This window comes from Elephantulus edwardii, unplaced genomic scaffold (genome assembly GCF_000299155.1).
Source record: "Elephantulus edwardii isolate Elephantulus edwardi_28Jun2011 unplaced genomic scaffold, EleEdw1.0 scaffold00077, whole genome shotgun sequence".
In the NCBI taxonomy this organism is placed as follows: domain Eukaryota; kingdom Metazoa; phylum Chordata; class Mammalia; order Macroscelidea; family Macroscelididae; genus Elephantulus; species Elephantulus edwardii.
In genome coordinates this window covers 9,095,722-9,122,672 of record NW_006399827.1, presented here as the reverse complement: position 1 = coordinate 9,122,672, position 26,951 = coordinate 9,095,722, and the positions used below count along the sequence as shown (strand labels likewise).

Here is a 26,951-nt window from a genome sequence, read left to right as displayed (position 1 = left end):
GTCTTGAAAAATGAAATGAGACAGTGCTTGCAAACAGTGCCTGGAACACAGGTTATTATCTATTCAGCTAGGAGTGTCCTGTGAGGCTTTGTACACAGCTTTATGTTAGCTCTCAATACATTAGGTTGCAACTAGTCATTATGCAGCTTGAAAGAACATATAGTCTTTTTAAAACTTTTTATTTTGCTTTGAGTGAAAGTTTACAGAGAAAATGGATTTTTTCCCCCATTCAACAATTCATACATATTTTATCTTATGACATACCAGACCATGTGGCCAGTCCTTGTAGAAGGACATCATGCTTGGAAAAGTGAAGAATTAGGATTAAGAGGGGAAAACCCTCAAGAAGATGGATTCTAATAATAAGGCAGAGTTTCTAAGGATCATGTCTGCGAGTCAGGATTCCCGGTCCAGAGACAATGGCCCCTATGGAATGGAGCCAGAAGGTGTCATCGAGAGTAATTGGAATGAAATTGTTGACAGCTTTGATGACATGAACCTCTCCGAGTCCCTTCTCCGAGGCATCTATGCCTATGGTTTTGAAAAGCCTTCTGCCATACAGCAGCGAGCCATTCTTCCTTGTATCAAGGGTTATGATGTGATTGCTCAAGCCCAGTCTGGGACTGGGAAAACAGCCACTTTTGCCATATCAATTCTACAGCAGATAGAATTGGATCTGAAGGCCACCCAGGCTTTGGTCCTGGCTCCCACTCGAGAATTGGCCCAGCAGATACAGAAGGTGGTAATGGCATTAGGAGATTACATGGGTGCCTCCTGCCATGCCTGCATTGGGGGCACCAATGTACGTGCTGAAGTACAGAAACTGCAGATGGAGGCTCCGCACACCATCGTTGGTACCCCAGGCCGTGTATTTGATATGCTTAATCGAAGATACCTTTCTCCCAAATACATAAAAATGTTTGTGCTGGATGAAGCTGACGAAATGTTAAGCCGTGGGTTCAAGGACCAGATCTATGACATATTCCAGAAGCTCAACAGCAAAACCCAGGTAGTTTTGTTATCAGCTACAATGCCTTCTGATGTGCTTGAAGTGACCAAGAAGTTCATGAGGGACCCCATTCGGATTCTTGTCAAGAAGGAAGAACTGACCCTGGAGGGTATCTGCCAATTCTACATCAATGTGGAACGTGAGGAGTGGAAGCTGAACACACTGTGTGATTTGTACGAAACATTAACGATCACCCAGGCTGTCATCTTCATTAACACCCGAAGGAAGGTTGACTGGCTCACTGAAAAAATGCATGCCCGGGATTTCACCGTCTCTGCCATGCATGGAGATATGGACCAAAAGGAATGAGACATGATCATGAGGGAGTTCTGTTCTGGCTCCAGCAGAGTTCTCATCACTACTAACCTACTGGCCAGAGGCATTGATGTACATCAAGTTTCTTTAGTCATAAACTATGACTTTCTCACCAACAGGGAAAATTACATTCACAGAATTGGACGTGGTGGGCGCTTTGGCCGTAAGGGTGTGGCTATTAACATGGTGACAGAAGAAGACAAGAGGACCCTTCGAGACATTGAGACCTTCTATAACACCTCCAGGATTGAGGAAATGCCCCTCAATGTTGCTGACCTCATCTGAAAGGGGCCATCTGTCCTGCTATATAGCCCTGGCCCAGGGTTCAATCCTGGAGGGCTGGAGCAGGAGGGGGGAGGGAAGGGAGCCAAGGGATGGACATCTTGTCTTTTTTTTCCCCTCCCCCCCCCACTCTTTTGAATAAATGTCACGTTTTGAGGCAAAAGAAGGAACCGTGAACATTTTAGACACCTTTTTCTTTGGGGTAGGTTCTTGCCCCAGTCGCCGACTTTTCTTCCCCTCTTAAAAAAAAAAAGCAACAACAAGAAAAGAAATACTAATCCATTTCTCTAACCTAGTCACCTGCAGATCCATGAGGCTCTTCCCACCCCAGCCAGACTCCTTCAATACTCAAGGGGCTATGATGTCATTCAACCCCGTATGCTGGACCAAATCTGAAGGGACAGTGCTAGAGTGAGGTGGCCCAGGGTATTGTTCCTAGGTGGGGGGAGCAAGGGAGAGAAAATGGTAGCCATTGTTACATTGTTTTGTATAGTATTTATTGATTCAGGAAGCAAATTCAAAATTCTGAATAAAATTACTTGGAAACTGCCAAAAAAAAAAAGATAAGGCAATGTTCACATCCTTTGTTCTTAAGGTCCCTATGAGTTAGAGTCAACTGGAGGCCACAAATAACAACATTGTAACAACATGCTTACTGTTTCCTCCAGGTGATTCTCATTTGCTTCCATCCTTTAATCCTAGTCCTTCCTGCCTTCTGACCTTTATTTTAGGGTCAAGGCTATGTGGCTTATGTTATGGTTGGTTGAGAGCTCTGGTGGTCTAGCAAGTAAGCAGTTAGTTGCATTGCCAACTCTAAGGCCAGCTGTTTGAATCCTCCAGCTACTATGCAGAAGGAAGATGGGAAACTTCCTTTTGTACAATTTACAGTCCGAAAACCCTGCTGGAGGATCAGCTATGTGGAGGTGCCAACTCCACAGCAACTCACTGCATTGCATTTGCGTGCTTCCTCGACTGCAGGGAGCTCTCTATTCCACCAAGGCTTCCCAAGATAAAAATGAACCATCTCCTCTCATGTGATTTATAGCGTCTGAAAACCTGACTGAGAGTCAGGTGTGAGTTGATTCCAACTCAAGGTCAATTGGCTTGAGTTTTTTGATGGTTGGTTATTCCAAGGAATGGGTATCTTCACCTTACAGACCTGCCTATTGTTCGGCTGAAAATTGAGCCAAGGGGGTGAGTTCCAGGATTAAAGGGTAACTCAAGAGTCCTCCATAGTCTTGGGAATTCCGTCAGTTTTTATTAGACCAGTAAATCAGGCCTTTCCCCCTGCTTGTTAGTTTTGTTACATTTTTATCCCTGCCCAGGAACCTTTACTGTGACTTCTTTTAAAGCAAGAAATACAATCTGCGTTTCTTGTTCCAAGAAGAAAAAAAAAACCAGGCTGAGGGATCTATTCTGAATCATGACCACCTAGGAACGTCAGAATGGGAGTGTGCTCAGTAGGATTTTCAGTAGTTCCTGATAATAGATCGCCAGGCCATGTTTATCAAAGGATATACCAGGTTCGACCACAAGAGGGCGACGCACGTTCCTCACAGAGAGGCCCGAACGGCTCCCCGCCGCCCCCAGCACCCATTCCTTCCGGGGGCCTCTCCCTAAAAAACCCCGGAACGAGGAGAGTTGTTTTCTCAGCTAGACTTCCAAGAATTCTAGTTCCGTCATGAGCTAAAATGTTTTGAAAATTGCACAGGCAGAAGGACTGCCTCCACTGATCTGCCAGCCAAGGCTTTGACGCGATGTTGTTATTCAACTAGAAAAACAAAATGCCGTCCTTTTCTGAGTCGTTTGCATCTTTGTGGAATTGGATGGCCGGCGTGTCTATAGGACGGATTAAAGATAAACTTGGCTCTTGGCTTCAAATTTTGCAAATAATCACATCCCGAGTAACTGTTAAAGAAACTGTCCTGCAACACTAATTACAAAAGGATCAAGCAGAGACGGGGTCCCACCAGAGCTCCACAGGTGAAACAGGTGTAGATCAGAACAGATGAAACAAGTAGCTCTGAGAGGACAATGTTCAGCTGTAAACTACCCAGCTAATTCAGGGTAGGAAAGGATGAGAAAGAGCCAGCAAGTGGCAAAGGTCTGGGGAGGAAGCAAAATAAAGGAAGGAGGGGGGAAGAAGCATAAAAAGGGTCACCTCTGGGGAGAAAGGAGTTAATCCAGCCTTTGACTCTGGAAGGAAAGGGAGGAGCAGCTGGATCAAAAGCAGATTAGCTGAACCCCGCAACGAAAACAACAGGCCGTCGAGGCTAGAATAGGGTTAAGGAGGCGGGCCCAGAGGGAAGCCACGTGCCGGGGCGAAAGGTTATTGGTTCTCCCGTAGTTGTTTGTGCACGGCCATTGGCAGCGTCATGGCGCCGCGGCGAGTCGATTGGCTGGGGCGGGGGCGGGGGCGGGGGAGGTGGCACCGAGGGGCTGAGCCGGGCTGAGCAGGTCGGGCCGAGCTGGGCACGAGCGCGGCGCGTGCAGTGACGGAGCTCGAGCCCGAGCGGGGCCGCCGCCGCCATGCGCTGGGTCCGGGCGCTGCTGAAGAACGCCTCCCTGGCAGGGGCGCCCAAGTACATCGAGCACTTCAGCAAGTTCTCCCCGTCGCCGCTGTCCATGAAACAGTTTCTGGACTTCGGTACGAAGAGGGCGGGAGGCAGCTGGCAGCGGGGCTCCGCGAGGGGCGACTGGGAGGTGGTTGGGAATCGTGTGTGTGTGTGTGTGTGTGTGTGTGTGTGTGTGTGTGTGTGTGTGTGTCTGTCTGTCTGTGTGTCTGTGTCTGTCTGACAATGGAGGATTCACGGGGCGGAGAAGAGAGGCCCTGAGTGACGAAGATGGGTTTCCTGGAAGAGGACGGGCAGGAAAAGGTTAAGGAGTTGACAGGGAGCGGCGTCAGCCTGGAAGGGGTTAAGGGCGCCCGGCTGGAGGGAGAGTCTGGATTGGACTACTGATGGGAAAGGGGAGTCCAGGGTTTCTTCCCCGGCTTTGCTCATCAGGGGTCTTGGGGAGTAAGGACTCTGTGTGTGTTGGAGGGAAGGGGGCGTTATCAGGGCAGAAAAGGCAGTTGAGTGGGATCTTGGTGTTCCAGGGTAAATGGGGTTCTTCTAAGAATGAGGCTCCAAAGGAGATGGGGGCAGTAGTAACCAGGCAGAGTTGGGGAGGTGTAGCCATCTGGAACGAGGCCTGACTTCCTGGGCAGAGAGTGAGAGAAAATGAGGGGCCAGCGTGGCTAGGGGGCTCTCAGAAGATGCCAACCAGAGGGGACCCTTGATCAGTTTATGTCCACCCGTTTAAGGAGCTGGCCCCAACAGTCCCAGTGGGCAAGGACACTTGAAGATCAAAGCTGCCCCGGCCAGGCACCTTGAAGTAAAGCCTGGTACCTCGGACCCACCCTTGGCTGCCCCTGGGCTGGACCACCCACCACCAGTGTCTGGGATTACCTCTGGGCAGGAACAAGGCTGTGCCAGCGTGGCAGCTGAAGTAGGCATTGTATGGGCATTATGTGTCCAGAAATGGCATTTCTGCACTGCCAGCTGGAGGTTAGGAGGGGTATCCGGGATTCTGGAGGAGACCACATTGGTGGCAGTGTTTAAAACCCCTGACTACTAACCCTAAAGTCAGTGGTTTGAATCTACCATTTACTCTGAGAAAGAATAATGTGTAAGAATCTGCTTTCATAAAGGTTTACAGCCTCAGAAACCTTCTGGAGCAGTTCTACCTGGCCTGTAGGGTTCAGTGGCTGTAGCGTTTCTGACCCAGGTCTCTGCAAAGTTGAGTTGCTTTTCTCAGGTTACAGCTATGTCACTGGGGTGGGAGAGGATGGGGGGGTTGAGTGGGGTGGAAAGTGGCAGCCTGAACATAAGGGCACATTTGCCAGGACTTGTTTGCCCACCGCAGCCCTGGCTTCTCTTGCATCTTGAGCTTTACCCATATGAGAAGATGTCTTGGATCCCCTCATTTATCCAGCACAGCCTGGTCCCCAATTAGTAAATGTTACAGCTAAAATGGGCTCATAGTTGGGTTCAGCCCATTCTTAGTATGATGGAGACCGAGATAATGATATGTCCTGGATGATAAGGTTGGAAGCAGAGCCTGGACTAGAACCCAGGTCTTGTAACTCTGGGCCATGCCCTGGTCAGTTCTCTACACCCTTAATCTTGACAGTAGAAGGGACTTGGGCCACCATCCTTGGTCTCTGCGTGCCTTGCAGGTAGGTACTAAAGCAAGGGGCCAGTCTGCAGTGGGCATCAGGACCTGAGCAAGAATGAACCGGGCCAGAGACCACACTGGGACCCTGAGCCTCAGTGACCATGACTTAGCTCCCCACCCTGGAGAGAGTGAGATTTTCCAGATTCCTCTGCCCCCCACCCCCAGGAGCCCTGATGGCATAGTGTATAGTGTGTCAGGTCACTAGCCAAAAGGGCAGTGGTTTAAACCTACCAGTTGCTCCACGGGAGAGAAATGGGCAGACTCTTTCTAGAAAGATATCTAGTCTCCGAATCCCAAATGGAGGATAGCCATGAGTCAGAATCGGTCTCACAGCAGTGGCTTGAGTTTGATTTGGGTCTGCCCACCTGGATCAGTGCCACTAAATAAATGGCGGGGAGGGAAGGAAAGAGAAGAGTGCCATGACCTAGGCCAGAGGCAGCTCCAAGTGGGCCCAGGTAAGGCCCATCCTGGCTGAGGGGAAGGTCACCTGGAGGTGGAGAGGGGACACAGCCCCCAAGAGAGTCCAGCAGGATGTGAAGAGGTCTGAGCATGCAGAAGAGGCAGAAAGCTTGCTGTGTGTTCTTGGACGGGTTACTGCCTCTCACAGCCTCAGTACATGATGATCTTGTCCGACCCAGATGTTGCAATTTTGGGACTTACCCTGCTTTCCTCACACCAGGGTCCAGCAATGCCTGTGAGAAAACCTCATTCACCTTCCTCAGGCAGGAGTTGCCTGTGCGCCTGGCCAATATCATGAAAGAGATCAACTTGCTTCCTGACCGGGTGCTGAGCACACCCTCTGTGCAGCTGGTTCAGAGCTGGTAAGACCCCCTGGCCAGGGCCTGGCACCCTCGCACTCTAGCACCAAGCATCCCTGAGCTTGGGATACAGATTCCATGTTCCCAGCAGCCTTGAGTGGGTGGGAACACAACGGAATCACCAGGGCCCAGAAAAAGACAGGCAGTTGCCCAAGGTCACGAGGGAATCCTAGGCCAGAGGAGGGACTGAGAACAAGTTCCTGCCTGCCAGCCTATGGAACAGCCTTATATTTACCATCCTCTTTCCTGTGGAAACCAAGAATCCATAGTTTTAGTCAAACACCATTTCACTAAATCCTGAGAAATCAGGATTTTCACCACTAAATCCTCTCTTCAGAGTAATAACAGCCTTCACCATCAGCCCTGGGCAGGGAAGCTTGGCACCTGTTTTAGGTTTTGCCTTTGTTGGGTAATATTTATCTAGATTAGCTTTTTGAGAAACAAGAAGATGTAGCATGTAAACAGATGATACCATTCAAGCTGTAAATCACGGCTTTAGATGTTAGAATGCACTGTCTAGATGCAGGCATGGTGCACAGCCCACCTCAGCCAGCTTTGAAGGGCAAAGACCAAAGTTTATTGCGTGTAGCCGCAGAAGCAGAGGAAGAGCTTCAGACGAGTTCACATAAGAACTCTGTCCAACCAGAATAAACAAAAAATTTTTTAAAAACCGGAAGATTAAAAAAAATGTTATTTACTGTGAATAAATCATTGAATGCATAAAATTAAACAAATACATATAGTAGGATATTCAAAGAAAAAAAAGAACTCTGTCCAGAGTTGAGTAACGGAATGACATTAGCCAATGGCCAGTCCCATGGAGAATCCACGAGTTTGCTCCATGACGGGGCATGGAAATGTCTAACAACACTCAGTTGGTCTTGTGTGACAGCCATGCAGATCTCTTCTTGGACTTCTAGACGTGCGGGGTGGCCTGTGAGTGATTTCTCGTTGGATCTGAGTATTGAGACCTGCTTTTAACCCAGTGTCAAGCTGGGTCCAGGACAGCAGCAGCAGTTGCTCTTCAGAGAGCCCGTGTTCTCCAGAACCAACTTCTCATCAAGGCAGGGGAACCCCGTGCCCCCTACACAGGGTAGGAGTGAACTGTGGTGAAGTGTGGAAGCAGCAATGTTTTATATATTAAGAATGAAAGTAGTAACATTTGAAAACTAGAGAAGTCTAGATAGAGGAAAATGCCAACTGCTACCCTCCACCCCATAACCAAATAAGGTTCAGCTGAATCATCCCCTGGGGAAGTGTTCTCTCTGATCTAACTGTATTCCTTGCTGCTGTTGTCTGACATCACTTCCTGGCTTTGGGGGGATGATTGTTGGTATCCTTTCAGCATTTTCTCTCTGCATAGGTATGCGTGTTTATAAATGACTTCTTTTCCTTAGATGAAGTAAGGTATGTCACCTGTGGGGCCAAGTACATGCATGGTGAGTGTAAATAGATGTTGCGAATCAGGAGTTGTGGGAGAGTTGAAATGGCCACACACAGGTGACTTGTCACTGGGCCTTCCAGGGCCTGATGTGAGCCCAGACTGTGAAGGAAGTGAAGGACATTCCAGGCTAAAAGAACAGCATATGTGGAGATGTGGAGGCAGGAAAGGCCTGCTGGTGAGTCTGAGAACAGGCTTTGTGAGAATAATGTTGATACAAGCAGTAAAGGTGGGGTGGGGGACAGAGGGTTGAGCTTCACTTTTCACCAAGTCCAACCAGGTCACCCCTTGCTGGGCCCTGGGCCTCAGAGTTTTTGGACCTCTGAGCCAGTCAACAGTTCCCACCACAGGGCAGTGTGGAAGTCACGGGGCAGAGACAGAAGGTGCCATCTGTTTTCCCAGCCCTCCTCCGGCTCTGTCCGGCTGACTGACCTGGCCGCCTCTCTGGCGGGTTCCAGCCTCCAGGACAGGACTTCTCAGGCCCCTCCCTGGACACTGTGTTCCTGGGAGAGCTGAGGGTGGGGGTGGAGAACTGCTGACTGCCCACAGCTCCCCCAGGGCCTCTGCAGAGTTCCCTCCTGAAAATCATTGATACACTGGGGCTTGGCCAGACTTGGTCTTGCCTCAAGCTTGGAAGTGATGTCAGACAACAGCAGGAGGGAGTGAAGTTAGACAAGAGAGAATACTTCCCCAGGGGATGATTCAGCTTTGAGGAGAGCAGACCAAAGACTGCAGAATAATGGGCCTTCTAACACTGAAGAGACACCCTGCTGAGAGTGCTTCTAGAAAGAAAGGGCCTTGGCTACAGCAGGAGAAACTAAGGTTTGAGGACAGGAAGGACTTCCTGATGGGCACATGATGACTGTCTCCAGGAGAAACCCTTGCCAGCTTGGAGGATGGAGAGGTGGAGGTGGGTATGGTCTGCACAGGACTTGGGGATAGTGGGGGTGACTCACCAGGGCCCCTGGCAAGAGAGTCACTCCCCTGAGTGTGATGAACGGACAGGGGAGAGTCCTCTGCAAATGCCGTTGCTGGCAGTGGTGATAGTTAAGATGCGTAACAGGAGTGGAGTTTCCACTGAGCTGGGGAAGGTTCTCTGCAAGAGTCCCTGTGGACCAGTTGAGAACTCTTAGTCTAAACCTGATACATTATTTCAGCCACACACATTTGGTAAAGTAGGACCTCGAATTGCAAGGTAGAGTGAAAGTGCTGACCTTGACAACAGCTTGTTTGGTTGGCACCAGTTGATTTTGACTGTGTGTCAGAGTAGAACTGTACATCGTAGGGTTCTCAGAGACTAGTCTTTCTGAAGCAGATTGCAAGGGCTTTTCCTCTGAGGTGCCCTGGGTAGATTGGTCTTCAGCCTTTCACTTAGCAGGTGGATGCTTTAACCTTTTGCACCAATTTTGGCAAGCTTAATTGCCTCTCTGAGCCTTTGGTTCCTTGTCTGTGAAACGGGGACATGTTTCTAAAAGTCAGATGCCACTTCTTGATGGGAATGTGGATAGAGGTCTGTAGGCACAGGCAGTGTCCTTTGGTTCCTGGGCAGCGGTATCAGGCCAGCAGTGATGTGTTACTGCAGAGGTTCTGTCGGACAGTGTGGTGATTGTGATGACGATGTGTCAGGAGCTGGCCTGAGCGTTGGTACTAACACACCGTATGAAGTAGGCCTTGCTGTTATCTCTGCTTTAGAGATGAGGGGTATGACATGCAGAGGGTTAAGTGACTTATCTACATAAAATCATTTCAGTAAAGCCCAGGTCGTACAAACAGTTGAAATCCTCAGCTGATCACCAAAAAATTGGTGGCTTGAGTCTGTCCAGAGATGGCTCAGAAGAAAGGCATGGTGTGGTCATCTACTTCAAAGAAAGTAGCGAGGGACACAGGCATCTCATGCTCTGCTGGTGGGACTGTAAAATAGTGCAGCCACTATGGAAAGCAATCTGGTTCTTCCTTGAAAAGTTGGCAGTAGAAGTACCATTTGATCCAGCAATCCCACTATTAGGTCTATACCCAAAGAATTTCCAACACAAACCGACATGTACACGCCCATGTTAGTTACAGCATTATTTACAGTAACAGAGAAGTGCAAACAACTCAACTGTCCTTCAGCAGACAAATGGCTAAAGAAACTACAGTACATTTATACAAAGAGTGTCATGGTTCCCTGAAAAATTATGAATTCATGAAATGGTACACAACACAGATGAATCTCGAAGACATTATGCTGCATGACACTATGTCAGTCACAAAAGGACAGGTTTTTTTTTAATATAACCACTGTTACAAAAAGGGAGCTTCTAGTGGCAAGAAGCTGCTCTGCAGTCCCGAAGGTATGTGGTTCGAGGCCACCAGCTGCTCCAAGGGAACAGAATGGGCAGTGTCCCGTAGGACCCCTGGAAGGTCAGTTCACTCTTCAGTACACAATTTTAAAAAGCAAGAAACAGTTTACCCACAGATAGAATCAGTCTTAGAGGGAAAACGGGGACAGAAAGGAAGGGAGAGGGGAGTAAAAAAGAAACTTAAATACCAAAACTATGTGTAGAAAACTTTGGAATAAAATTAACTAAAATGTTAAATAAAATCTTAAAACCATCCCTGGGAGGAAAGAAAGTAAACAAAGAAAAATGGCTGCCTTGAGGGTTGGCCATGGGAACCTGGTGGTTCTCTCACACATGAGGTGACATTAGTTGGGCTCAGCACCACAGCATCTGGTTTAGGAATTGTTGGAGCTGGGATTTGCACTCAGGCAGTCTGATTGGAGACTGTATTCTTGAAGGGAAAAGGAGAGTGCTGTATCCTGGAATGGTGACATGGAGTCGGCTTCCTCCTGGAATGCGGGGGCCGGTGTGGTCCTAGCTGCTGAAATGACAGAGAAGTCTCTGACACCAGAGCGGAGCAGTGACCCAACTGGAGCTCCCAGCAGGTGCTGGCCTCCCAGGAGATCGAGGGGTTCAGCCCTTCCTTCCCCAGGCACATCCCCTCTGAGGTCACAGCATGAGCTGGTGGGGGAATAGGGTTCACTTTCTAGAAATGGGTGTTGCTGGAGTGCAGTTGACTCCTCACTGAAGGAGCCTGTGGAGTTGGGGTTTGCTTCTAGCAGGTGGAGAGTTAAGTGAGAGTTTCAGAGTAGAATCAAATGACAGTGAGTCACTGCTATCACTAAGGCTTTTGTGGGGGCTGTTGGGAAGGGGGTAGGAGCCGATATGACTGCTGTCACCTTTACATGAACCTTCCTTGCTGCCTTGGGGTTGTGTGTGTGTGTTGTGTGTATACACATCCAACCCCACCAGCATTAGGTATGTGAAGCCCATGGGAACCACCCCCATGTCCCACTAAGAACCAGCCCAAGTGCCGGCGAGGCTGGGGCTCTAGGTTCATGCCCTCTGCATGCACTCATTGACTCCCTCAGCCACTCTTCCCTCCACTGTAATAAGAGTAGGACTGGCTGCTTGTTGAGTGGACTGCACGTCCTCTCCCTCGGTCTTCTTCCTGATCCCCTGAGTGGTTAGGTTACTGCTACAGACCTCCCTTCTCAGAGGGGCTCCCTGAGCCTGTGAGTGGCCTCTTCGGGGCAGAGCCAGCAGCAGAATCCAGATCTGCCGGCCACCCGTCTGTCACATGTGCCACCTCATGCACGCCCCTTCCCCACAGTGGCTCTACACTCTGGTGGGGTTGTACGCATGTGTGCGCACCCACCCACTGGCACACATGCTGCTTCATTCATTCCGCCTGCATCTCTCTCACAACCTGCACACAGCCCCCACTCCACCACATGCTGATAGCAGCATCCCCAAACTTTCTGCCTCCCAAATCCAAGAGGCTGACTAGAAAAATGGCTAACTTCAGATAGAAAACCCCCCAAGGCAGATCTGGGTGGGCTTCCATGCAACCCTGGGTGGAGGTGAGGGAAGAACGCTAGGTCTTACTAGGGGATCTTTGAGCAATCCCATTTATTGCTTAGTGCTGAGCTCGCAGGCCTAGGGACCCCAGGGCTCTCTGGGGCTTGGTGTAGACTCCTGAGGACGCAGCCTGGCTGAGGTGAATAAACCTGGACAAGGTGAGCCTGCCCCTACACTGGGCTTCCGGCCTCCAGAGCTAACCTGTTTTGCTCTCACCCTCAAAGGGCGGGCGGTCTGGGAGCCAGCATTGCGTCATGCTCAGTATCTCTCAAGGACAAGAGCTGGTGTGCCAGGTTCCTGGAGGCTTAAGGGTGGGGTTGGGGCCAAAGGTCCTCTGGGAACATTGCACCCATAATGCCCTCTCTCCCTCCCAAGAGTGCCACATAGGACCAGGCCCCAGTGGGAGAATCAGGACAGGGATCCCAAACCCTGCTTCACGGACAGGAGCCAGGCATGGGCTTTGGGCTGGCCACTCGCCTGACACCTATGTTGGCAGGCTCTTCCCTTTGTTGATGGATTCTGGTGACCTTCGCTTCACATTAGTGCTTTATGACCAGGCCTCTGCCTCATTTCTGCCCTCTAGAGTTCATTAGCTAGCCTTGCAGGCAGGGGCTGGGGCACTGTCTGATCCCTGGATGCTGTGACACTGACCTTGCCCTCCTGCCAGCCTCCACCCTAGTGCCCACGCCCCTGCCTGCAGGCCTCTAGTCAGCCACATTCACCCTCCTAGACTCAACTTTTTCCCTCCTCATCCTCCACTCTTGGCAGGTGGGGGTATATCAGCATGAAATTTTATCCTAGGCATTGTTATGGAACAAGGGATTTGGAATCACACAGGTCTGGGATAAGGAATCCCAGCTGTACGCACCAACTTTCTCATCTCTGCAGCTGACCTAGCATAGCACCCACCTCCCAGAGTGACTGTAGAGAGTAGGGGCCAGCAGCCATGAAAAACAGAGAAACATCCTGGCCCAGGGCTGGTATCCAGGCAGTGCCAGCTTCCATCACTAGTGATGTCAGTGGCATCACCGCTGTTAGGACCAGTGTGGCCATGACATGTGGTATAGACTTAGAGTCGGGCAGATCTGGTTGAACCCCAGAGCTGCTGCTTACTGTGTAGCCGTGTGCATTTCACTTGATCTCTCTGAACTAGTTTGCATGTCTACATAAAGGGGATTTAATTACATACTAATCAAAGTTTTGCGACATGAGAGACCCTATGTAGGACTTTGGGCACAGGTGAGCATTAGTGATCACTTTCTAAGTATGGGCTGTTACTCCAAGGAGATCGGAGAGGATCGAGAAGGGCCATGCTGATTGTCAGGGCTGGGGAGAGGGTGGCCCTTCTGATGTGTAGGCTGGACTCTGGGGAGGAAGCTGATCTGTTTTGCTGCCTGGGCCTCACCTGCCCTGCACCTTAGTGATTAGGAGGCCTTGTCCACTATATGTCAGGTGCTATTCCTGTGCCAGGCATGGGGAGGCCACAGAGAGAGTCCTGGGGCTGAGACAAACCTGTAGCTGCTGTCACAAAGCCATGGGGGTGCTCTGTGTGATGTGTCAGATTAAAGCCCATGTGAGAACTGGAGCTAAGGAAAACAATGTCCATCACAATAGCTGATCACAAGATTAAATACTTGGGAGTAACCAGAAACACAAAGGATCTATTCAAAGAAAATTGCAAAATACTACTTACTGTTTTTGTTGTTATGTGCCATTGAGTCATTTGCGACTCATAGCGACCCTATGTACAAGTGCCCTAAACGCCGTTCTATCCTGTGCCAAATTCACCATCTCAAACACACTCATTCCCACCACTCCACTCACAGAATCGATCCATCTCATCAAGGGTCTTCCTCTCCTGCGCTGTCCCTCCACTCTCCCAAACATGATGTCCTTCTCCAAGGACCATTCCCTCTTTGCAACATGCCCAAAGTATGTCATACGAGGCTTCAGAATCCTTGACTCCAGGGAACATTCTGGCTTCACCCTCTCCAGGACAAACCTGTTTGTTCTCCTAGCAGTCCATGGTATATTCAACACTCTTCTCCAGCACCACAACTCAAAGGCATCAATTCTCTTTCTATCATCCCTATTCACTGTCCAACTCTCTGATGCATAGCACGTAATTGCAAAGACTATAGCGTGGATCAGGCACACCTTAGTCTCCAGCCTGACGTCGTTGCATTTCAGTACTCTTGAGAGGTCCCTCACAGCTGACTTTCCCAATGCAATTCATCTCCTGATTTCTTGGCTGCTGTTACCAAGAGTGTTGACTGTGGAGCCAAATAAATGAAAACTATTAACTATCTCAATTATTTCACCATCCATACTGATGCTCCAGTTGGCCCAGGGTGAGAATCTTTGTTTTCTTGATATTGAGCATCAATCCATATTGAAGACTGCATACTACTACAAAAAACAAAAAGGGAGACCTGGAGAAATGGAAGAATATACCTTGCTCATGGATAGGAAGACTCAATATTGTGAAAATGACAATACTACCAAAGGAAATTTACATGTTCAGTGCAATCCCAATACAAATACCAATTCCATTCTTCAAAGAGATGGAAAAGGCAATCTCCAATTTCATTTGGAAAGGAAAGAGACCCGAATAAGCAAAGCACTCCTTAAAAATAGAAACAAGGTAGGAGGCATCTCACTCCCAGATTTCAAATCCTACTACACTGCCGTGACAGTCAAGATAGGGTGGTACTGGTATAATGACAGACGCATAGATCAATGGAATAGAATTGAGAACCCAGAAATCAGCCATCTACCTATGGTCAAGTGATTTTTGACAAGGAGATGAAATCAGTTAAGTGCGAAAAGGACAGCATTTTAAACAAATGGTGTTGGCAGAATTGGAAAACTGTCTGCTGAAAACTCAAGCAAGACCCAAACCTCATACCATACACAAAACCCAACTCAAAGTGGATCATGGACGTAGGACTAAAACCAAGGACTAAAACTTCATCAGAGAAAAGCTTGGAAAAACTCTAGAAGCCCTTATCCACAATATGAACAGTCTTCCAACCATCCTGAAAAACCTACAACCAGGGAGGATAAAATAGATGAATGGGACCTTCTAAGAATCAAATCCCTATGCACATCCAAAAACTTTGCCAACAGGGTAAAAAGCGAAGCCACAGACTGGGGAAAAGTTATTTAGTAATGACATATTAGATAAGGGACTTACATCTAAAATTTATAAAATACTTGAGCACCACAACAAGATAAAGGTAATTAATCCAATTGAAAAATGGGCACAGGATATGAACAGACACTTCACCAAAGAAGACATTCAGATGGCTAACAAGCACATGAAGAAATGTTCAAAATCCCTAGCTCTAAGAGAGATGCAAATCAAAACAACTTTGAGATATCATCTCACCCCAGTCAGAATAGCAAAATTTAATGGAACGGCAAGCAGCAAATGCTGGTGAGGTTGTGGAGAAACTGGAACCCTTATTCACTGTTGGTGGAAGTGTAAAATAGTGCAACCACTGCGGAAGGCAGTATGGCGCTTTCTCAAAAAGTTGCAAATAGAAGTACCATTTGACCCAGCAGTTCCACTACTGGGAATATACCCCAAAGAGACCATAACTGACATCCAAGCAGATATATGCACACCCATGTTTATTGCAGCTTTGTTCACAGTAGCAAAGAGTTTGAAACAACACAAGTGCCCATCAACAAACGAAAGGATAGAGAAGCTGTGGTATAGTCACACAATGGAATACTACGCTGCAGTGAAAAACAAGGAACTCATGCAATATTATTCAAAATGGGTGACCCTGGAGGACATTATGCTTTTGTGAGTCACAAACAGACAAATACCGCATGGTGCCACTGTTGTAAAACAGAACTGACATCGGAGTTGGGGGGAGACTGAGAAAGATGGGTTTAATAACGTATACTGCATTGAAACAAATGAGGGAGAAAACTGTTTAAAGGGGATATATTATTAGGTATTTTTGTCATGACGGGAGTCCAGAGAGAAGGCTGCATAGTGGAGTGGACCTGGGGGCAGGGATTGTAAAACAATGAAAGAATGTTTCTTTTATTTTTCCAGGAGGTTAGTGTACTTGTGGGGAAGGTTGGGAGGGGAGAAAAGTGCAACAATGAATGAATGGAAATCCAAAGTCTCTGTAAATTTTCATTGAAATTAATAATATAAAAAATTTGTAAAACAAGAAAAAGGGATAAATAATATACACTACATTGACAGATGAGGGAGAAAACTGTTTAAAAGGGATATATGATTCGATATTATTTGCATGGCAAGAATCCAGAATAAGAGCGCTATAGTAAAGTGGACAGGGGAGTGGGGGTTATATAACAATGAAAAAAGGGTTTTTTTCTTTTCAAAGAGAAAAGCAAACTGGGGTGAGGGGCAGGCAGGGAGGAAAATGTGCAGCAATGAATGAATGGGGGAAAAATTAAAAGGTGATTTTTTTAAAAAGTGCTGTGTGATTCAGTGTCTGCTCCCAGGGCAGGCAGTGGAGAGTGTACTGCTGGGGACTCAGAGGACACTGGCCGTCAGGAGCACAGGAGCCAGTGTTTAGAATGAGATCAAGCACTTTGAGACACTCTCTCTGTAGCAGGTACTGTGCCAGCCATCACAGCTCATCTTCACCAAAGGGCAGTAAGTACACGGGGGTTGCGGATTCAGTTGCTGAAACTACCTCCAAACAATCCACCGCTATCAAGCTGATTCTGACTCATGGAGATCCTCCATTGGTTTCTGAGGCTGTAAAGCTTCATTTTTCTCCCTTAGAAGTTAGCAGTCCAACACAACCTCCAGCACCACCAGGACACCTTTGAAACAGCCACTTGTTGTCTGGCACTGTCAAGTGCATGCATTGTAACCCTATCAACAGCCAGCTTGAACCTGTGCCATCCTCATCATCTGACACACTTGAGCCCATTGCCAAAGTCACCCGGTCAGTCCAGCTTGTTGAGGGTCTTCTCTCATTTGCTGGCCCTCCGTTTTTCCAAGTATGTCCCTTTCCAAGGAATATTCACGCCTAGCTATATGTCCAAAATACGAATGACAAAGCTTTACCATTCTTTGCCTCAAAGAGGCACTCTGGTTGCACCTTCACCATGACCTGTTTGAAAAGAAAACCTACTGACTGAGAAAAACATTAGGCAATACCATTTTAGACAAGTGTCTGAGAGCAAAAGTTTACAGAATCCTACAGGGCCTCCATGAGAAAAAGACTGTTTACACAATTACAATTACAAGATGGGCAAAAGACATAGACCTTTCACAGAGGAAGACATTTGGATGGCCAACAAATGACAAAATGCTCAAAGTCATTGGCAATAAGAGAGATGCAAATCAAAACCACAATGAGATACCATCTCACTCCAGTAGCAGTGGCAAAGTTTTAACAGGACAGCAAGTAAATGTTGGAGAGGATGTGGTGAGATAGGAACACTTATACATTGTTGGTGGGATTGTAAAATGGTACAGCTACTCTGGAAGGCAGTTTGGCATTTTCTCAAAAAGCTGAACATAGAAATCTATTCCGAGAGAATTAGAACTGAGAAACAAACAGAGACTTGTACACCAGTGTTCACTGCAGCGTTATTCACCATCACAAGAACATAGAAACAGCCCAAATGTCCAACCATAATCAGATGGATTTAGAAATTAAGGTACATTCACAATGGAGTGCTACAGCACACAGGAGCAATGATTTTTCAAATTACAGGAGGAACTGGAGAACATTATGCTAAGTGAACTAAATCAATCCCATAAGGACAAATATTGTATAAGACCGTCATTGTGGAATGAGTATGAGGATCCAAGGGACAGGAGCAGAGGGCTGAGGATGCGTGGGGGCAGGGGTGGTTAATCATAGGATCGCACAATTTGATGGGTGGAGGGAGGGGTGGGTGAAGCACATGGGAAAGATCTGGTGTGGTAAACAATGTATACAAACCTTGTAAATAAACCAGTATAAAATAAGACCAGGCCATCTGTTCTCTTGGCAATCCATGGGATATTCAGTACTCTTCTTCTGTCATCCTTATTCATTGTCCAGAAACTGCTTAGATATAGTTCAGCTCCTCATGGGGTTAATTCTCTCCATTTGAAGCCTTCATGGTTCTGACCAGCTAATTGCTTTAAGGCTGGTTTTGAAGTGTCTGTTGAAGCACTGGTGGCTTAGTGGTAAGGAGTTGTGCTGCTAATCTGAAGGCACAAGGTTTGAATCTACCAACTGCTTTGCTGGAGAAAGATGGACATTTTCATCCCATGCGATTTACTGCCTCAGAAAACCCGCAGGAGGGTCAGCTCTGAGTCAGGTCCAACTTGACGGTACTTAACATCCAGCGAGTAGGGAGCTCTGCTGCCCCAGTGGTAGGAGCTGTGCTGCCAGCCCCGAGGCACGTCATTGAATCCACCAGCTGCTCCATGGGAGAAAGACGGGCAGTCCCCTTCCATGCTCTTTACTGGCTTGAAAACCCACTGAAGGGTCAGCTCTGAGTCAGTTCTGACTCGAGGGTTCATGACAGCAACAGTTTGGTGAGTAAGTAGTGCCTGTGGTCTTTAAAGCTTTCAAGAAGCCACCTGAGACAAAATTGGTATCTGTCTGTAGGAGCAGAAGAGTATGATCCAGGAACGTAAGAAGGAACTGGACTGTAGGTCTCCTGGCCTCCTTTGCCATGAGATCAGAACCGGATGGTGCCAGCTACCAGTACTGAGCATTTTGATCAAGGACTCAGTAGATGAATCCAAGGGGAAGGGATGTAAAGCAGAATTTAACATTTCTTAGAGAATCCATGCGCTTCCTGGACCCACTGGGAGCTGAAGGACTCTGAATCTATTACCCTGAAATTTTATTTTTCTCTCTGACATTATCCTCTAAATTGTCTTCAAAATAAGTTTCACTAAATGAGTCAGGATTATTTACTGTGAGCATTGAGCTCTTTTAAGGAATTGTCTTCAGCTTCAGGGGGTCGTGTGGGAGAGGGCAAGAATGGCAACACCATTAGCAGTGTAACCAATGCCACTGGGCTGTACCTGTAGTCATCGAGTGGATACTGATGCTGTGTAGGTTTTCACAGAAAGAAAATCTTCAAGAAGAACCAGAACACCCTCATTTTCCTGATGTGGAGACTCGGGCCCAGCGAGGTCTCCCCGCTTCCCCAGCTCGGCGTGGGAGTGGGCCTGGGCTGAGCCAGCTCCCGGCTGCTGCCGTCCCCTCACTGTTTAAGCAGCAGCATAGTCACAGCACCAGATGGTGACAGGAACACTAGAGCTGTCTGAGGCTTAACTGTACCACTTCCAGCTGTGGAACTACTTCGGCCCTCATCTGAGTACATTACAGCTTAGCCACTAGATACTGCAGTACCGGTTGCCATAGCCGATCTGACTCAGAGCAACCCCGTGTGGTAGATTGGCTTCTCTGTGCTGTGGAAAGGCTTCAGCAGCTCATTTGTGGGAAGTACGTAAATTGCCAGTCATTTCTCCTGAGGTGCCTCTGGGAGGACTTGACCCGCTGACTGCCCAGTTTGCAGCTGAGCTGTTAACCGTTGGCATTAGGGGCTCTACTGTCATTTCAGACTCCACAATCAGGCACTGCAAGGGAGGCCAGTAAATGAGCAGGTTTTTTACATAACTTACTGTCAGGGAGACTCATGTCCAAATGAAATGGGTTGAGAGGAACCAGACGCACCTTGTCAGTCAGTGCAGCTGCGTGGCACCACAGAGGGTCAGGACAAGAGTGAGGTGTGGCCGCGTGAACGGAGGGGAGACCTGGTTAGCCCAGAGGTGAGGTGGCTGGCTCCCCTTGTCTCCACGCACAGGTATGTGCAGAGTCTCCTGGACATCATGGAGTTCCTGGACAAGGACCCTGAGGACCACCACACTTTGAACCAGTGAGTGAGGTCACGGTGGGAGGGCAGATGTGAACAAAGGACATCTGGGTCACAGCCCCTCAGGAAGGGATTTAAAGGCAAAAAAAATTCCAACAGGACAGAGAAGATTACCCCTGTGCCAAGATAGATTCAAACTGAGCAGGGGGACAGACTCTGCATTAGGGGGCACCCAAGTTTATTGGGACCAACACTGCTCCCCTTCTTGGGGAGGCCTTGCCCTGTGTATTCACTGAGCCTCCTGGGAGAGATCCAGGCCTTAGTGGGCAGCTCCACCCTGAGGAACTGACAGCTCTAGGCCTTTGAGCAAAAGGCTGTCACTTAACTGGACACGCAGGGTGGGATTCTGGGAAGGATTTGCAGGGCACTGGATCGGAATGGGGTCTGGGCAGGGGGAGTGGGTGACCGTGCTGTGGACAGGACATGAGGACTAGAGGGACATTGGAAGGATGTCCCAAGAGCTGGGCAGTAGCAGACGTCTCCCTCCCAACCCAGGTTCACAGATGCCCTGGTCACCATCCGGAACCGGCACAATGACGTGGTGCCCACCATGGCACAGGGCGTGCTTGAGTACAAGGACGCCTACGGTGATGACCCTGTCTCCAATCAGAACATCCAGTACTTCCTGGACCGCTTCTACCTCAGCCGCATCTCCATCCGCATGCTCATCAACCAGCACAGTGAGTGGGGCTGCTGGGAGGGGGTCGGGGTCCCCCGGGCAGGCCACAGCGCACCTCCTCCTGGGGACACTCAGGCCTGGCGCTCTCCAAAACCTGAGCAGATGAGCCACTGGCTCCAAAATCAGGGACGACAACGGAAATTAATCGATACTTAAGTGTTTATAAAACGTGAAATCGTGTCACTTTTTTAGAAGGTGTGAAATTCACTATTCATAGCAACTCTCATTACATTCCAAGAGTTTGTTGGTTAGAATAAATACTGCAGTATTCACTATGAATGAAAAATCATAGCCCATCACAAATCTAATCAGTTCATCATTCTCAAATAATTTCCAAAGCAGGATGGCAAAAATTTAACTGTTGGAGCTAAAGAAATGTAATGTGGGATCTAGGTGTGTTTTAAGGGAGATGTGATTGGAGCAGAGGCTTCTGGAAAGAAGGAAGCTTCAGGCCCTTGGAGGTTCAGGGCTGGTTAGGGAAGGGCCAGGGCCCAGCAGGTGACGACAGGGGAGGGTGTGCATCTTGTGGAGCCCACAGAGGACTAAATGTAAGGGCAGCAGTCTGGAGAGGGCTAGGGGAAGAGAAAGCTCCAGGCTGCTCCGTGTCCTGGCCAACACCACCTTTTCTTCCCATCCCCAGCCCTGATCTTTGACGGCAGCACCAACCCAGCCCACCCCAAACACATCGGCAGCATCGACCCCAACTGCAATGTCTCTGATGTGGTGAAAGGTGAGTCATCTTCTCCATATCTGCCCACAGGGAGTTCTGGAGATCAGAAGGTGACCCATTCCCCAGTGGGTAGGCACCGCAGTAGGTAGGGCCATGCCCCCATGTGGTTAGTGGTGTGGAGCCCAGTGGCAAGGCCAAAGGACTGCCCTTTGCCCTGAATGGTTCCTCTCTTCTCTCAGATGCCTATGACATGGCCAAACTCCTGTGTGACAAGTATTACATGGCCTCACCTGACCTGGAGATTCAGGAGATCAATGGTGAGGATGGAATTTTGTGTTTGTACGTGTGTCTACAAGGCTGGTGACAAGAGAAAGGGAGGTGAGATCAGGGAATAAGGAACGTGGACTTTTTTTGACAAGGTAGAAGCAGAGCTTTTATAGCAGTATATTAATTAATTTGAGAAATTATTATTAAGTAAACAAGACAGGCAGGGTCCCTGTTCTCACAGAGCTTATATTCTAGATGCTGAGGAGGTTAGGGAATGGGATCTTGAAGTGATGAAGAGACAGATAAACAAGATAATGCCAACTGTGACAGTCATTGACAGGGAAGAGAAAACAGGGTGGCACAAGATAGGGTGTGTATGTAGTGGATGGGATAACCACTTGGCTGGCTTCCCAGAATCCAAGTAACAGTGACTTAATCAACAGAGACGTTTACCTCTCTGGCCCTGGGGTGGCATGGTTAGAGCTGGCTGCCTGCAGCCATGTTTGAGCTCCAGCCTGGAGGGAGAGGGGAGGAAGTGGAGGCAGGGCCTCGGAGGTGGACATATCACTTCCATGAATCACCTGGCTACATCCAGCTGTAAGGGAAGCCAAGAATTTAGAAAAGGACAGGATAGATCTGAGAGGATACCTACAGAGGTCCTGCACTGGGTAAGGCCCTATACTGGTCCTACCTGGGAGGCCCCACTGAGATGACAACAAAGAACCAGTGTGGGAGGGCTGTGAGGTTCTTGGGTTGTTTTTTTTTGGGGGGGGGGTAAAAAAATGAATTTATAACTAGCCAGCGGGACTCAGTTTAGATGATCCCAATTTTGTTGGCAAACATCCGAAGCATCATAGTCAGGATCAAGCTGACTTCTCTCCATCAGCCCTGATCAGGGTGTTGACCTTGGCAACATCAATGTCATCGAGCTTCTTTACAGCTTGATTTGGTGCTGCTTGACCTTGACAACCAGAGTGAACACAAGTGTGTTGTTAACTATCTTCTTCATGGCTGACTCAGTGGTCTGGGGAAACATGATGGCATAGTGGTCAAGCCTTTTTGTGCTGGGGACACTCTTCCGGGAGTATTTAGGCTGCTTTCAGAGTTTCAGCGTCTTAGGCCGCTGGAAGGTGGGTGACGTGCAGATCTTTTTTTTTTCCTCTTTTTTGTTTATTTTTTTGTGGCTGTGGATGCCCTTTAGGACTGCCATCTTGGCCTTTTAACACTTTTACTTTGGTTTCAGAGCAGCAGAGGCTTCCTTCTTCACTTTCAGTGCCATCTTCAGAGAAAGGCCAGGGCTAGGAGGTTAAAGGACAGTGAGTTGGAGAGAGAAACTGGGGCATGCAGGGATCAGGTACAAGAGTGGGCTTTAAAGCACAATGAGAAGCCTTTGGGGAGTTTGAAGCAAGGTGGCAGTGAGATCTAACATTTGAAAACTACTAATTGGAGGAAGAGGAAAAGGTCCCAAAAGACCTGTTAGGGAGTTACTGCAGGAATCCAGGCAAGGAGAGGTAGAGACACCAGAGAGGAAGAATGGGGTCAATTTGGTAACTGTCTTGGATGTCTTAAGTGTCAAGACTTAACTGATGAGAAGGGCAAAGAGGTAGGAACCTGGAAGTGCCCTCAGCCCTCTTTCCCTGCCTGCTTCTCAGTCACCTCCATGCCTGTGTGCCTGAGATGTTTTGGTACCTCTGTACTTGGAAGTTGCCCTGCCCACGTGCTAATCTTTCTTTAAGGCCCAGTTCTAGTCCAGCTTATCTAGACAGCTTTCCTGGGCCTCCCGGACAAGGTCATAAGTCGTCTCCTCTGCAAGTGTGCTTTTCTGCCTTACAGTTAATTACACAGTACGGGAGACTGGAGCGCAGAATGGGTCAGTATGCTCCAGGGTTCCCAGGGTCTAGCCCTGCATAGCACACAGTTCTCAGCATGGAGAGGCAGGTGGACAGATGCTGAAGGGTCACTGAATTGATGGATAGACGAGTGAACACATGCTAGATGAACAAGCAAGTTGTTGGGTAGTTGGGTACAGGTTGAATGGTAACCTCATGACAGTTTTCTGATCTTGACTTTCCTGCAGCGTCCAATGCCAAACAGCCAATCCACATGGTCTATGTCCCCTCCCACCTCTACCACATGCTTTTTGAGCTCTTCAAGGTGAGGCTGGGCCCTTGGGTGCCAAGAGGGTTGTTAGGATTAGCCTTTTTCTCCCTTATTTCTTACCTCACTTTCTCCATAGAATGCCATGCGGGCAACAGTGGAAAGCCATGAGTCCAGCCTTGTTCTCCCCCCTATCAAGGTCATGTTGGCCTTGGGAGAGGAAGACTTGTCCATCAAAGTATGTGATCCTTGATTCTGGGGACCAGGGACAGCGAGGGTAGGAGCTTCCACTTGCCCAAGATGGGCTCTCCTCTCCCTCTCTTCCCCTAGCCCACGTGGTGGGCTTAGATCCTGGGGTAAGGGTCAGAGGTGCCAGGGTGGAGCTGTGTGGGGAGCTCAGCTCTAATAAGACCCCAACATGTCCCGTCTTCCCCAGATGAGTGACCGAGGTGGGGGTGTCCCCTTGAGGAAGATTGAGCGACTCTTCAGCTACATGTATTCCACCGCACCCACCCCCCAGCCTGGCACTGGGGGGACCCCACTGGTGAGATAGCATCACTTCAGCCCCGTCTCTCACTTCCTTACCTCCTGTGGTCTCTCATTCTGTGGCTGGGTAGGGGGCCCAGAGGCCCCAGAGGCCCCACCTGTACCTGAGCCTCCCATCTCTCCCCAGCCTGCACTTGTCCAGCAGTCTGTCAAGTGGCTGTCTGTCTCTCACCTCCCCTCTGCCTATCTCCCTCTGCGTTACTGCCTTTTCTGTACATTGTTCAGTATACTAACACCTGTTAATTCCAGGGAGGAGGCTCACTCATTTTCTAGACTGGAAAATTGTGACTAGAGGCCTGTCCAGACTGGGACGCAGGGCTTCTGGTTGCTGGAGCAGAGCACCTCCACCTGCCTGATGATGTCCCTGCGCCCTCACATCCCCTCAGCCTTTCTCCCACCACCCAACTGATGCCCTACATCTCACCCATATCCTTAAAGCTTCCCCTTGCCTCCTCTCTACTCAGCTCCAGGAGCCCCTGCCCCCCGCCTGACCCCAGTTCAGAACTCTTTAGCCCACATCCTCCATCACTCCCATGCCATCCCTGCACGCCCAGGAAGCCAGGTGCCAGCCACCTCACCAGCCTGTGCCCTTCCTCCCCCTTGTAGGCTGGCTTTGGTTACGGGCTCCCCATCTCCCGCCTCTATGCCAAGTACTTCCAGGGGGACCTGCAGCTCTTCTCCATGGAGGGCTTTGGGACTGACGCCGTCATCTATCTCAAGGTCAGTCCCTGTCTGTGGAGTGGCTTGGGGGAGGGGTCTGCCAGGTGTTAGGGTTTACATCCTTCCCTCTGGGCTCCTCCTGGGCCCAGACTCTGGAATCGGAGCAGAGCTGCAGCTCCTCAGCCTGCAGTGCTCTCCCAGGCACCCACAGCTTTTCTGCTGTGCAGGGAATTCCAGGGTCCACAGTCAGAATTTAGACTGTGTTCAAGGACCTTGATGTTTGAGACCCAAGAGGAAGGGGAACCCAGGGATCCAGTCATCTGGCTCCTGGTGCTCAGACAGGGAAACCGAGGTTCAGAGTTGGGAACCTTGCTCAAGGTCCCACAGCTAGCTGCCTCCTCCTCCTCCCCTACCATCAGGCCGCTTTCTTGAATGGGCAGGCGCAGGACACAGAGGGCCAGGCCCTTTCCTGGGTCTCTCAGGACCCAAGGGCCTTGTCTCTGCAATGTCTGGTGTGTGAGCTTTGCTGACTCACACATGGATTGGGACATGGTGCCGGGATCAGAGACCACCACAGCCCACACAGGGGATGGGTGGTGTGCTAGGAGTTGGCATGGCTCAGGGACGTGGAGGGTGACGCTGATGCTCCCTAGGCCCTGTCCACGGACTCGGTGGAACGCCTGCCCGTCTACAACAAGTCAGCATGGCGCCACTACCAGACCATCCAGGAGGCCGGGGACTGGTGTGTGCCCAGTACGGAGCCCAAGAACACATCCACCTACCGGGTCAGCTAGGGCATCCTAGCTGATGCCCGAGAGGACATACTGCTGCCTCTGGGACCGGCCACCATGGTGACCTCCCTGCCCCCCAAGGTCTGGGGTAGGGAGTTTTCCCTGATGACCACCTTCAGTCTCTATGGAAATCACTGCAGTGACAGGTCTGTGGTGGCCCCCAAGTGCCAATCTCTGTCTCCATGGAGCTCCTTCTGTGGTCTCCTGGTTTCCAATCTTGGTAGGTGAAGCCTGAGAGTTGGGGAACATCTCCACCCTGATGGGGTGTCCCAGAGATGCTCTTCCATGACAGTCTTCCTCTCTGAGACTAGGCTATCACTCTTTCCTGGGGTCCCAGGTGGGTGCCCCTTCCTACCCTCCACAGCCCTGACCTTCATGTGAATGCCCCTGCTTGCCTTATTCTCCAGCCCTGGTCCTGGCCCCGTCAGTGTTAGGAAGGGACTGGGTACCTCTGGATCTGGAGTAGCGGGTGGAGAAAGCTCTGGTCAAGGACCAGGTCCTACACCCTCTTTCCACTCTGAACTCTTAAGTTCAAGGTTGTAGGGTAGCGAGGAGGCTCTCCTAGTGCCCTAAAGTAGAGGAACCCCAGGAGCCTAGGGGGGCAGCCTGCCTCACTGAGTTGCCTGTGGCCTTGCAGGTGCCTCAGCAGTGTTTTGCTCCCCCCCTGGCCCTTCCCAGCATGTACTCACATGCACACGCCCATCTGCCCATCTACCTGGTCCCCACCTAGGCCCTCGTCTCCTGCTGATCCTGGACACACAGGCTTGTGGTGGCTTATTCCCTAGAATCTTCTTATGTACATAGCTAGTTTTATAACCCTGAATGCTCTCCTACCCTTAGCACACGAGTTTAGGTTGTGTGCAATTCCTGCCAGTTACTGTGATGGTGACAGTGACAGCCACAGTAAAGAGGAGACTGAATGAGACTGTGGTCTGGCTGCCTTCCTGAGTCGGTCAGGGTGCAGGGACTTGGAGCACACACACCCACACAAACCCTGGCACTCTTTGATCAACACTTGACAGACTCGGCATCCCGCCCGGTTCAGTGTGGACCGCGAGTAGCAGTCTACAAAGCCATCCATTCAGAACGCCCGACGGCCCAGCAGCTGCAAACAGACTTACTGCCCACCACCCTCTGCCCAGCCCAGTCCCCTTACTCCACCCCACCCCCAGGTGGGGCAGACAGAAAAGTCACTGGCACATCATACGTGTTTATTGAAATAAGTTGAGAACCGTCTTCCCTCACATGCAGGTGGGCACCTACGCTAGTGCCTGACACCTTCAAGGACCCAGGTGCTTTCCCACTCTCCCAGCCCTCCAGCCCCAGATGGTGCTAATGTTTCCCTCTCTCGATCTCTTGAAGCCCTACT

At 49.5% G+C, this 26,951-nt stretch overlaps 1 protein-coding gene and 1 pseudogene across 2 annotated transcripts; both read left to right on the top strand.

Annotated features, from left to right (window-relative positions):
- Positions 1–385: 385 nt before the first annotated feature.
- Positions 386–1,609, top strand: LOC102865523 (annotated as a pseudogene). The gene has a single exon (XR_438914.1). The product of XR_438914.1 is annotated as a eukaryotic translation initiation factor 4A1 pseudogene (transcript).
- A 2,453-nt stretch (positions 1,610–4,062) lies between these two features.
- On the top strand, positions 4,063–26,029 carry PDK2 (pyruvate dehydrogenase kinase, isozyme 2). Its single transcript, XM_006889304.1, has 11 exons — positions 4,063–4,253; positions 6,504–6,645; positions 19,804–19,875; positions 20,368–20,552; positions 21,192–21,281; positions 21,461–21,538; positions 23,566–23,642; positions 23,725–23,823; positions 24,022–24,129; positions 24,738–24,851; positions 25,445–26,029. Exons 1-11 carry the CDS (start codon positions 4,136–4,138, stop codon positions 25,583–25,585), a joined length of 1,224 nt encoding a protein of 407 aa, XP_006889366.1. The 5' UTR covers positions 4,063–4,135; the 3' UTR covers positions 25,586–26,029.
- Positions 26,030–26,951: the final 922 nt, after the last annotated feature.

Excerpts from the sequence above, each read along its gene's own strand:
- PDK2 (XM_006889304.1), top strand. The coding sequence starts at position 4,136 with ATGCGCTGGGTCCGGGCGCTGCTGAAGAACGCCTCCCTGGCAGGGGCG. Across the intron at positions 20,553-21,191 it reads CATGCTCATCAACCAGCACA|CCCTGATCTTTGACGGCAGC; the intron begins GTGAGTGGGGCT and ends TCCCATCCCCAG. Across the intron at positions 24,852-25,444 it reads ACGCCGTCATCTATCTCAAG|GCCCTGTCCACGGACTCGGT; the intron begins GTCAGTCCCTGT and ends GATGCTCCCTAG.